Source organism: Pygocentrus nattereri, chromosome 19 (genome assembly GCF_015220715.1).
Source record: "Pygocentrus nattereri isolate fPygNat1 chromosome 19, fPygNat1.pri, whole genome shotgun sequence".
Classification (NCBI taxonomy): Eukaryota; Metazoa; Chordata; class Actinopteri; order Characiformes; family Serrasalmidae; genus Pygocentrus; species Pygocentrus nattereri.
Window position 1 is genome coordinate 4939587 of NC_051229.1, and position 12902 is coordinate 4952488.

Sequence of the window (12902 nt, forward strand, 5' to 3'; positions counted from 1 at the left end):
TATTTAAGCAATAGAACACTTGAGGTTGCATGTTATCGTGAAACAACATCACGGTGTTAATAACATTCAGTTAATAACTCCCTCCTCGAGTGTCTCTACTGCTTTAATACAGCAGTTAAATAAATACAGTAAGAAATGAATAAACTGGCCGTGAACGCGGCTTTAATATGTTTTAATGTTCAGTTCCTTCCTCCTAATTATAGCTCCTTAACGAGCTGCTCATCAGAGTAACGAGCTCCGCCCACTCAGTGCACAGCTGGCAGTTCGTTCTCCAGCTCCACACAGGCCGACTGACAGTTTGGGAATTTAGTGTAGTCTCATCTTCAGAGTCGGACCAAATCGGCTGTCGGTCAGATGTGATCTTAACAGTGTCCGTTTTTCTGTTTGTGGCAAAAAGTAAGAAGTAAAAACGTTCATCAAATGGCTTGAGCGTCTCCTACAGCTGCCAAAGTCGTTGCTTAGCAACGGTGTCTCAGCGGAGTGCTAGTGTTTATGAAAAAAAAAAAAAGATGTTCTGGCGAAATAACAGTACAGTTAGAACGCTTCTCAACCAATCAGCTTGCATGGCCGGAACTCACTGCTGTATAATACAGAACAACATTTCTGAAGTTCATAATCTCCTCATTAACTCCAGAGGAGAAAACAGCATTACAGAAACTTTCTAACTAGATTAAATTTCCTAAATTCTGTCCCAACCTTGTCAACCCCAGAGCTGTTACCTTCTGTTTTAACCGTCTGTTTCTATTGTTTTATGCAGTGATGAGCAGCACAGTTCACTATAACCAGCATAATGACGCTACTTTAATCTACACTGAAAACGCTGCTTTGACTAGTAAGGTTTTTTTTTTTTTTGCTCCTAACAGATTTTTAAAATTCTCAGACGCTGAAGACACGAGCTCCACCAACTTTGTGTGTTAATGTTGATGATAAAACATTACAGTGATGGTGGTGAATGATGAGGAGATGGAGCTGAACATGTGTCTGTTTATTAGGAGGAATAACATTAGTGCGCCCAGCTGGAAAACAAACTGGAGAGCAGCGATGCTCTGACCAACGGCACCAAGAGCGGTCAGGATATTCCTAACTTCCAATTTATCGTGCTTTGATCTTGTTTGACCTTTTTTTTTACATCATTAACGGTAGCTAAGGTTAGCAGCCTGGCTACCTAACTTCATTATGTAGATAACACGTTTACTTTTCAGCTCTTTATTAAAGGGAACGGTCAAGGTAGAAGAACTATTATATGATAATATTCTATTCTTGGTCTGCCCTGAGTAAAACAAGTACGTGTCATTTGTTTTTCCTTAAAATTGTTTTAAGCCACTTAAATAATATACTGACTGAAAGAAAAAGAATCAGGTTGAAATCTATCCCAAGATATGATAATCAACAGGCGTGTACTACATACTGAGGTGCCAGTTTAGCAATTATGTACTATTTTCATCATATCTTCATCAGCGTAATGTTGATTTTGCATTTGAGACCTAAACGTCGAGCCGGACCTCCTTTGCATGTGACGTCAATATGTAAAGACTTTGAGTGACTTGCGACACCAACGACATATTTCAGCATGTTTTGTTTCTCTTGACTCTGTAACGCTAGTTCCTTCAACTAAAAACAAAATAAAAGACACTGCACAAACATTTATGTCTGTATGAACGTTTGTGTGCACCTGGCTCTGTAGCTGACTCTGGCTCTCCTCCAGCTGTGCTATGCGGGTGGTGCTCTCCTGCAGCATACTGTGCTGCCGCTGGATGGAGCGCTGCAGCTGCAGGTTCTCCTCGGTGGAGCTCTTACAGGCCAAAGCTCTGCTCTTCACAGCCTCCTGCAGGGCTGACAGCTAACACACGCATAGAACAACATTCACCCATACAGCCGTGTACATATACATATATATACACGTTCACACACACACACACACACACACACACACACACACACACATACATATACATATACATATATATATATATATATATATATATATATATATATATATATATATATATATATACATACACACACACACACACACACACACACACACACACACACACACACAGTGTTCCCTCGTTTATCACGGGTGTTACGTTCCAGGACCACCCATGATAAACGAAAATCCGCGAAGTAGGGACGCTATATTTATTTATTTATTTACGTATTTATACACAATTTTAAGGCTTTATAAACCCTCCCCCACACTTTTACGCTACAGAAACCTTTCCCATTCCCTTAATAACCATTCCCACACTGTTCTGTGCATGTTTTGTACCTTAACACTTACTGCGTGTTGTTTACAATCTCATGTAGGCAAGTAGCGTCTCAGGCGGGCGATGCTGCTTCTCGTTTTCGGTGTGTATTCATCCACTGAGTAAATATGCACTACTTACTGTAAATCGTAATATTTTATGATTTATAACATCCTTTATTGTTAGAATTGATATTTTTAATATATTTTTATAGATTTTGACAGATCGAGTTCCGCAGAAAACCCGTGAAGTAGCGAAAATCTGCGATATATTTTTTCCATTCATATTTTTTGAAAACCCGTGATGAACAGAGTTTGCGAAAGGTGAACCGCAAAGTGGTGAGGGAACACTGTATATATATATGCAGAGTCAATACAGCTCTAAAAGGCATTCTGCTGGGACTTTACATATCGTTGCTGTCATAAGAAAATCACTCAATTTGATCTCATCTGCCTTTTACTGATCTTTACTGGTGAATAGATCAACAGTTACATTAACAGACGTCAAGTTAAAAACATTTCTTCTCCTATAAAGTTACCCTTTCTCAAATGCAAGGATGGTGTATGTTGTTGTATTATTACATGTTATATATCATTGGAAAAGACGTTGCACCTATTTGTCTGATCTGTTTAATGCAGGGGCACCTAAACTGGGGCATGCACCATGGTCCACATGGGGGTTGTCTTAATTAATAATAATAATAATAATAATGGAATAATTTTAACCCCAAATTAGAATAATGATTAATGCAATGGCAGACCTCAGAGTTTCTGAGCTCCAGCTGCGTCTCATGTTGCTGCCTGGCCTTCTCCATCTGCTGCAGACAACCACTCAGTTCTTCCTTACAGCAGGACAGCTCTGTCTCCAGAAACTTAATCTGGACAAACAACGCAAAACATACCACTGAGAGTTACATTACAGTAGCACCAATACTGTAAATACTTCTCGCCTGAGTATCACTACATTCACCATGGATTTTTCAAAGCTGCAATGTTCAAATGTATGAAAATGGGGACTTTTTTGGAACTCCAGTTCCACCTGCTGATGGACACACTCAGTTATCTGCACTTTTTGCCACATTAAAAAAAATACCAATCATTATGTGATTATAACATTATTGAACCATATTTTAAGTGAAAATACTACAAAGACAACAAATGAAATGTTGAACTCGAAATTGTGTTTTTGGAAAAATACTGAAATGCCCATTTTGAATATAATACAGACAACAAATTCCAAAAAATGTCCTGTTTACCACTGTGTTTCATCACCTCTTCTCTGTAGTTTTGAAAGTGAAATGCTTTTTCATTCTTGTTTGTTACAGAATTCCAGCTGTTTGGTTCTGGAAATCTTTTTTGCATTTTTCATTTCATAATGTGCCAAATGCAGGCAGGTCAGTTTAGCACCCAGACTCTTTTAATACAGAGCAATGCTGCTGTAATACATGCAGAATGTGGTTTGACATCATCTTGCTGAAATAATTACTTGCTGAAAGGCCTTCTCTGAAAAAGACGTCGTCTGGATGGCAGCATATGTTGCCAAAACATGTATATATCCTTCAGCATTAACGATGCCTTCACAGATGTGTACTTCAGCCATGCCATGTGCACTAATGCAGCCCTATACCATCAAGAATACTGATAACAAGCCTGATGGTCTTCAGCCAGGTGGACACAGTGTCCGTGATTTCCAAAAAGAATGGCAGATTTTGATTTGTCGGATCACAGAACACTTTTCCACCTCCCCCAGTCCTTTTTAAATAAGCTCGGCCCAGAGAAGGTGGCAGCGTTTCTGGATCCTGTTTATATTTTGTTTGTTTTTCGTGTTTTAGAATTATAAAATGCATTTGTGGATGTTGCCACAGACCATGGTTTTCAGAAGTGTTTGAGCCCATGCAGTGATTTCCACTAGAGAATTATGTCTGTTTTTAATGCAGTGCTGCCTGAGGGCGCAAAGATCACGGCCAGCAAATACTGGTTTTTGGCCTCGTCCCTCACAAACAGAGATTTTCATCTTATTATGTACTGTACATGATGAAAAGCAACAGCTCTTTGCTATTTTATATTGAGAAATGTTATTCTTGAATTGTTGCGCAATTTGCTCATGCAGTCTTTCACAGAGTGGTGAACCCCTCCTCAACTTTACTTCTGAAAGACTCCCCCTCTTTATATTCTTCTTTATACCCATTTCATGTTATTGTTTATTTTTTTTAGCATTACACAACTTTACCAGCCTTTTGTTGCCCACATCCCAACTTTTTTAGAACGTGTTGTTGGCATCAAATTCTAAATGAACATATATGTTTTTTTCAAAATAATAAAATTTCTCAGTTTTGACATTTTATATGTTGTCTTTGTACTATTTTCAATTAAATATAGCGCTTAAATGATTTGCACATCATTGCATTTTGTTTTTATTCACATTTCGCACAGCATCCCAACTTTTTTGGAAATGAGGTTGCAAATTTTTTACAAAGGAATATTCCCGAAATCTCTTAAAGATTCTTAACTAAACGGTGACAAAACATTACAACCATTTTGTTGTTTGGCCTATACAGAAAGCTCTTAATCTCACTTAATCGCTGACTTTAATAATCAGTGGATTACTGTACCGCTAGCATGACCAACAGTTACAGTCTTGTTAAGTTTACCAGAAACCCAGAGGAACTGAATGATAATGATATGCACTCACCTTAGAAGCAGATTCTGCAGCCTGCTCTTTAAAGCTACGGACTGCCTCTTCACTACGTTTGGCCTTCATCTCAGTATCCTACATTAGGAGCAAGACATTCATTCGCACTTACAAAATCTAACGCAAACCGCACATCTGCTGTTAAACGAATGCTGGCAGTTCCAGGATATGGCTGGAGACGCTGACCTGGGTGAGCTGGGCCACAGACTGTTGCAGTAGGCAGTTCTGGTGCTGTGCCTCTTTCTTCTCTAAATGGAGCACAGACAAAGTCTCCTTCAAATCCTCCACTTCAGCCTGACTTTGAGCCAGAGACAACTGCAGCTACATACAACACACAAACGCACACACACACACACACACACGTTATATATGTATATACACACACACACACACACATACAGAGAGACAAAAGTATTGAGACTTGCCCCATAATAACAGGAGTTCCAGCCACACCCATAGAAAACCACTGGCAGTAGAGGGTCGTACTGACGAGCTCAGTGACTTTAAACATAACGCTGTCGTAGGACGCCACCTCTGCCTCAAGCCAGTTTGTTTCATTTCTGTCCTGCTAGATCTGCCCCGGTCAACTGTAGGTGCTATTACTGTGACATGGAAGCTCAGAGCAACAACAGCTCAGCCACAAAGCGATAGACTGCGAGTGCTGAAGCGCACAGTGCCGATCCTCTGTTGACTCACTCAATAAAGAGTTCACAACTGCCTCTGGAAGCAGCATCGGCAAAAGAACTGCAAATCAGGAGCTTCACAAAATGGGTTTTCATAGCCGAGTAGCTACACGCAAGCAATGTATTCGGTTATGGGGAAGCAGTGTAAAACATGCTGCGACTGGACTCTGGAACAGTAGAAACATTCTGTGGAGTGACGAATCACACTTCTCTATCGGTCAGTCTGATGGACGGGTCTGGGTTTGGTGAATGCCAAGAGAACGATACCTGCCTGGCTGCACTGTGCCAGCTGTAAAGTTTGGTGGAGGAGGGATAATGATATGGGGTTGTTTTTCAGGGGTTTGCCTAGAACCCTTAGTTCCAGTGAAGGGAAATCTTAATGCTTCAGCACCAAGAATTTTTGGACAATTGTCCACCTACAGCTTTGTGGGAACAGTTTGGGGAAGAACCTTTTCTGTTCCAGCATGACTGAGCCCCAGTGCACAAAGAAAGGTCCATAAAGGCCTGGCTGGGTGAGTTTCGTGTGGAAGAACCTGACTGGCCCTCACACAGCCCTGACCTTAACCCCATCAACACCTTTGGGATGGACTATAACAGAGATAGCGAGCCAGGCCCTCTCATCCCACATCAGTGTCTGACCTCACAAATGCTCTTCTGGATGAAAATGTTTTTCCATGGCATGGGCCCTTTAATACTCACCACCTCTATCCTGTCCTTCAGGTCCTTGCTTTTGTTCTCCTCTGCTAGTTTGGACTTCTCCAGGGCCTGCTGGTGCTCTCTTTGTCTCTTGGTTAACACTGACTGATAGTGATGAATACTGCTGTCCCTTTCCTTTAATTACAAAGAAAATCAAAACAAAAACTAGAATTGAACACTTGACTTGTGGGTGTATGCATAAACACAACTGTTCAAAAGTTTGGATTACCTGACTGAAACGTGTGAAGTGGACGTCACTGTGTATTACGATTATATTATATGTTTACAAGCAACCAAGTTACTCAACTATATAACTAAACACACTGATTTCAAACATGAAAACTGTGATTGCTTTTGAATGGTAGTGTATGAAGAAGGATGTGTATTTGGATTACCAGCAGCTCCTGCTCTAGTTGGCTGATTTTGATGGCAACCTGTGAGTAAGCAGATGTTTTCTCCTGCAGCTGTTTTTCCAGTGAAGACAGACGTGAGTTCTTCTTTTTCAGCTGCCAAGACACATCACCCAACAGAGGACAGGGGTTAAGACTATTCACATTAAAGGGGAATTCTAGTCCTAGTTGGGGCAATATGGTGATATGGTGACTTGTTTTTGATTGAAAGCATCACAAATCCACTGATGTTCTCTCAGTACAGTGGACTGACCACCCAAACAGTTCAAATTGTTGGATGGGAAGCAGAAAGTGCAGCCCACCAACAATGAAAATATCACTGTAGATTTCTTTGAAAACCTCAAAGCGAGTCTCCTGAAAAGAATAGAAACTGTAGTAAAGAAAAAGGTGGACACAGTAAATACAAAAATAAATAAATAAATAAATAAAAATACTGCATTTAGTTGTTGTGGCTTCTGTGTAATTTTCTGTTAAATATATTTTTTTCTGCTTTATTCCCAGAGACTCAAGTGCACTATACTTCCAAAAGTTTTCACTCCCCCATCCAAATCATTGAATTCAGGTGTTCCAGTCACTTCCATGGCCACAGGTGTATAAAGCCGAGCCCCTAGGCCTGCAGACTGCTTCTACAGACATTAGTGAAAGAATGGGTCGCTCTCAGGAGCTCAGTGAATTCCAGCGTGGTACCGTGAAATTTCCTCACTACTAAATATTCCACAGTCCACTGTCAGTGGGATTATAACAAAGTGGACAGCAGATGCTGAGGGGCATAGTGCGCAGAGGTCACCAACTTTCTGCAGAGTCAATCAATACAGACGTCCAAACTTCATGTGGCCTTCAGATCAGCTCAAGAACAGCGTAGAGAGCTTCATGGAATGGGTTTCCATGACCGAGCAGCTGCATCCAAGCCTTACATCACCAAGCGCAATGCAAAGCGTGGAATGCAGTGGTGTAACGCTTCTCCGTCTGGAAATCCGATGGATGAATCTGGGTTTGGCGATCTCCAAGAGAACGGTACTCGTCTGACTGCACTGTTCCGAGTGTAAAGTTTGGTGGAGGGGGGATCATGGTGTGGGGTTGTTTTTCAGGAGTTGGGCTCGGCCCCTTAGCTCCAGTGAAAGGAACTCTTAAAGCTTCAGCACCAAGAGATTTTGGACAATTTCACGCTCCCAACTTTGTGGGAACAGTTTGGGGACGGCCCTTTCCTGCTCCAACATGACTGCGCACCAGTGCACAAAGCAGGTCCATAAAGACACGGATGAGCCAGTTTGGTGTGGAAGAACTTGACTGGCCTGCACAGAGTCCTGACCTCAACCTGATAGAACAGATTTGGGATGAATTAGAGCGGAGACTGTGAGCCAGGCCTTCTCGTCCAACATCAGTGTCTGACCTCACAAATGTGCTTCTGGAAGAACGGTCAGAAATTCCCATAAACACTCCTAACTCTTGTGGAAAGCCTTCCCAGAAGAATTGAAGCTGTTATAGCTGCAAAGGGTGGGCCGACATCATCAAGTTCATATGCGTGTGAAGCCAGAGGAATACTTTTGGAAATATAGTGTACCTGATACCCGTTCTGGCTGGAACTTAACCTTCTCCAGGGTGTATTTTGATTAGTCCATCAATTCTTTTTTTTTTGTAAAAGCCCCTCAAATTAACAGAAATGTGTTTTGTGATCTACACATATTACATATGCTTTCATTTCACTGCTGAGATATTTTATAGCTTCTTTTATTATAAGGGTTTAAAATGACATCATCTATTAGCCTGGAAAGAAGAGTTACAGCCTCATACGACGCCCAGCTTCTGAATGAAGCTTATGAAATATGAAAGTTATGAAGAATATAATGAAGTGCATTTAGGAGCCACTGGTGGTCTCACAGAGACCTTCACTACACATAATATAGATCCACACTGGTTTCATAGTCTTAACTGTAAAATTCATACTAATTCCTGGGTTATAATCTTCTTATGAATCACAATGATAAGCCTGCAGTTTGAAGAGGTTAATTCAGCATCAATAATTCAAACATACTTAAAGGGGAACTACACCGATTTTTAAAAAATTCTACTTAATGCAATGGCCGAGACGTAAACAGAGTCATTCAGAGTGGTTTTGGTGAGAAACTCTCCCTTGTAGAGAAACTTACCGAGTCAGACCTGCTCACAGTGGTGGTGATAGGAACCAGACGTCCACCTCTAAAATCTCCCTCAGAGGAAGTCATTACATGAAATGGTTAGATATACGCCACCTGATGTCTGCGACACTGTTTTACGATAGTTTTATGATAGTTTTCCCCAAAGAAAACTTTTTTTCCGCCACATTTATCACCATTTTACCATTAAAATATTACATATAAAACTCAGAAGATGCGTCTTGGCTCACTGGTGGTTTTGGACAGTAAATGTCTATATGTTGTACAGATTCTATCACAGGCTCCTATCACCACCACTGTAAAGAAATCAGAGTCAGCAAGTTCCTCTACACTGGGGGCAGTCACTGGGGCAGTGCCCTTCTCATCACTGTGATGGTACCCTCAAGGACACATCTCAGTAACTTTAGTCATGGAACATAACTGAACCATAATCCACTGAAATTATATTTTCTAAGTTGTACTGACTCCACACATCCCGTCTCATCGCCAGGCTTTTTATTAAATGGTTCTGTTTTAAAACATTATTTTATAAAAAGATACAAATGCCTACTTTTCCACCGGGGAACACTTATTAAAGGTGCACAGCTGGACCTTAAAACCACTGTTGTACCTTTGAGGGAACGTTAACACTGTTTGTACCTTGATGAATGAATCATGTACCTACGATGCAATACAAACGACTTCAAACCAAACCACTCAGCATGACTGTTTAGATCTGAAGGACTGAATTATTAAGACATTATGAAAATTGGGTGGACTTCCCCTTGAAGTTAGGCCCATACATTAACTCAAAATACTGATCATCACAGTTCCTTCTAAGAGCTCACTGGAAAAGGTAATCCTGGTCAGGAACAACACATGATGCCGTTACTTTTGCCCAAATTGACTCTTATCTAAAACAGTCACGAAACCCATAACAGCCACACTGAGAAGGGAAATATCTACAAATAGCAAAGTCCTCCACTCATGTTTACTCTAACTTAAGACAAACAGATGAATACTATGCTTTTAGCATCTAGTAAGAAGTGGCAATAAAAGCACTAGAATAAACGGATGTTTTATTTATCAGAATTTAGACCGGATTTGATAACAGGAATGTTCAAAGAGGGAAACAACTGACTCATTTGTTTGGTCTACCAAGCAATTCTAAATGTGGAAATAACAAAAGGTAAGCATTATAAGACGTGTAACTATATGGTTATAAACATAAATATAATTATAAAGGTAAAGTAAAAATAAAATAGAAATAAAGATAACTATACAACTATATGCTGTGTTGCGATGGTGTAAAATTGGTTTCTGCTGTAAACAATTATTGTTATTTCTTGATTTATTGTTATATGTTTTCGCCAAATATAGTAATTTCCCTGAGAGTGTACTACAGTTAGTTCTGGCCACGCAAGCTGATTGGTTGAGAGGCGTTCAAACTGTGCTGTTATTTCGCCATAACATCACGGTTTATTCACAAACACTATCACTCCGCTGAGATGCCGTTGCTAAGCAACAACTTTCACAGCTGCAGGAGACGCTCAAGCCATTTGAACGTTTTCACTTCTTACTTTGCCACAAACAGAAAACGGACGCTGTTAAGATCACATCTGACCGACAGCCGGTTTGGTCCGACTCTGAAGACGAGACGACACTAAATTCTCAAACTGTCGTCACCACTGAGCAGCTTTTCAGTCGGCAGCTGTGACAGAAGAACAGCTGAACAACCTGGAATCAGTCAGAAATGAACCCAACACCATTCGCCAGACGTGTCTGACCTTCAGATTCGGTCCAAATCAGACTGAGCCGTAAAACTGATGTGATAATAAACAGAAAAGCTGCTCAGTGGTGACGACAGTTTGGGAATTTAGTGTAAGGAGCTGGAGAACGAACTGCCGGCTGAGCAGCGAGTGGGCGGAGCTCGTTACTCTGACGAGCAGCTCGTTAAGGAGCTATAATTAGGAGGAAGGAACTGAACATTAAAACATTAAACGCCGCGTTCACGGCCAGTTTATTCATTTCTTACTGTATTTATTTAACTGCTGTATTAAAGCAGTAGAGACACTCGAGGAGGGAGTTATCACCAATAACATCACGGCTGTGATGATGTGCAGGCTGCATCAAACTCCGCAAATCACTAAACGCCTCACAATATTTAGAGACACAGAAGCCTGACCCTCACCTCTTTCTCCAGCGTGGTGGCCTGGGCAGCTTTGTCCAGCAGCTGGTTGTGAAGCTGTTGGTAGTGAGAGGCTCTCTGGGTGATGGAGTTCTGTAAAGACGAGATCTCCTCCTGAGCTTTGGTCAGTCTCTCCTGTAGGTTCTCAGCAGCACTGGCCTGTCTGGTCTTCTCCTTCTCCACAGTCTGCAGCACCGCCAGCAGCTTCTGATATCGCTCACCTAGCGCGATTAGAAACGGCCAGACAATTCATAAAAGGGTATTTTTAAAATTTCTGCTTTTTTTTGGTTTACATTCTTTATCTGCCGTTTTTGCTTTGAGAACAACACAATCATAAAAATAAGTCAGCACATCATTACAAGATAAAAAAAAAAAAAAATTATATATATGTGTGTGTGTATATATATATATATATTTTAATGTATATTATATGTGAACATATTTACGTACTAACACACACCCATCAGGCTTAACATTATGACCACGTCCTTGTTTCTAGGCTCATTGTCCATCTTATCAGCTCCACTTACTGTACTAGCTGCACTTTGTAGTTCTACAGTTACAGACTGTAGTCCATCTGTTTCTCTGATACTCTGTTACCCTGTTCTTCGGTGCTCAGGACCCCCATGGACCCTCACAGAGCAGGTACTATTTGGGTGGTGGATCATTCTCAGCACTTCAGTAACACTGACGTGTTGGTGATGTGTTAATGTGGGTTGTGCTGGGACGAGTGGATCAGACACAGCAGTGCTGTGTTTTTGTCACATAAGAACAAACATATGATAACAGCACTGTTTAATGCAAAACTCTCACTTTCTGGTCACCAGATTATCACCACACGTCTTATTTAGCACCAATCCAGCAGCTCCCTCTTCTCACGCTGGGGCTGAATCTCAAACGGCTCCCTGCTCCCTACCTAGTGCACTACATAGCAGTTTAAATACTGGATCCTGCAGCCCAACAGAGCAAAATACAGCTAAGAAACAGTCATTTGATACTCAGACACATCCTCACTCGATAAATGATTCACTGTGTGGCTGTAGAGGCTAGAATTACTAAACATTCATATCTAGCACACACAGAAACACGAACGTTTGAAGTGCGTAATCCATTCAAATGACATTTTTTAGACTTACCACAGTTTTACAGTAAATCATACGGTAAGTACTTCAATTCAAGTCTGTGATATTAATGTTCAGGCTGGTGTTTATCTTTTAGCCTGTTAGCTATCTGACCAGCCTGGTTCTAGTTAAGAACATAAGCTGTCAGCCCCTCATTTTAAATAAAATCCGGGTTCTTACTTCATCAGTACACCCGGGGGTCCGTGCGAGCAGCATGAGAGTCAAAGATTATTCCATTAACAGCACAAGGTTCTTTGTGCCACGGCGCAGTGATACACAGTTCAGTTGTTGTGAGGTGGTCAGTAGGTGTATATTGTGGATTTTACAACAGCTTTGAACCTCAGCCATTTGGATTTTAGGTACATAACTATCCGTTTTATAATCCAGCTCATAATTCACCGTTATGCAGATATTCTCTGATTAGTTGCCATATTTTCTTCAAAGCACTGGATTCATTCAGCATTGCGTATCACATCTCATCTAAATATAACAATGTAGACAACGGTAATGGGGTGAAAATATAAGTGTGTTTAGGGTCATCAGCTCACCAGCTCACCTGGTTTGTGTTGGAGATGTTCTGTAGCTGCAGTGTAAGTCAGCGAGGGCAACAGACAGGGATTCACGCACAGTGCGCCCTCACGATTCTGGAAAACAACCACATACAGATTTATAACCATCGCATTACAAACAGTCTTGCAAACCAGCTGGGCGTTCTGCGAAACTCAAACTCAC

General features: G+C 41.0%; 1 protein-coding gene across 2 annotated transcripts in view; it reads right to left on the bottom strand.

Moving 5' to 3' along the window:
- ccdc18 (coiled-coil domain containing 18) overlaps positions 1-12902 on the bottom strand; it is a 59001-nt gene that overhangs the window by 31858 nt on the left and 14241 nt on the right. Inside the window, exons 10-17 of one of the 2 annotated variants that reach the window (XM_017712286.2) lie at positions 12727-12814; positions 11053-11270; positions 6715-6825; positions 6323-6454; positions 5127-5255; positions 4941-5018; positions 3010-3126; positions 1673-1840 (exon numbers count right to left, since the gene is read on the bottom strand). In XM_017712286.2, coding sequence (XP_017567775.1) covers positions 1673-1840; positions 3010-3126; positions 4941-5018; positions 5127-5255; positions 6323-6454; positions 6715-6825; positions 11053-11270; positions 12727-12814 — 1041 coding nt within the window. Of the gene's footprint in view, positions 1-1672; positions 1841-3009; positions 3127-4940; positions 5019-5126; positions 5262-6322; positions 6455-6714; positions 6826-11052; positions 11271-12726; positions 12815-12902 lie in introns of both variants that reach the window. The other variant, XM_017712285.2, reaches the window with a different exon arrangement.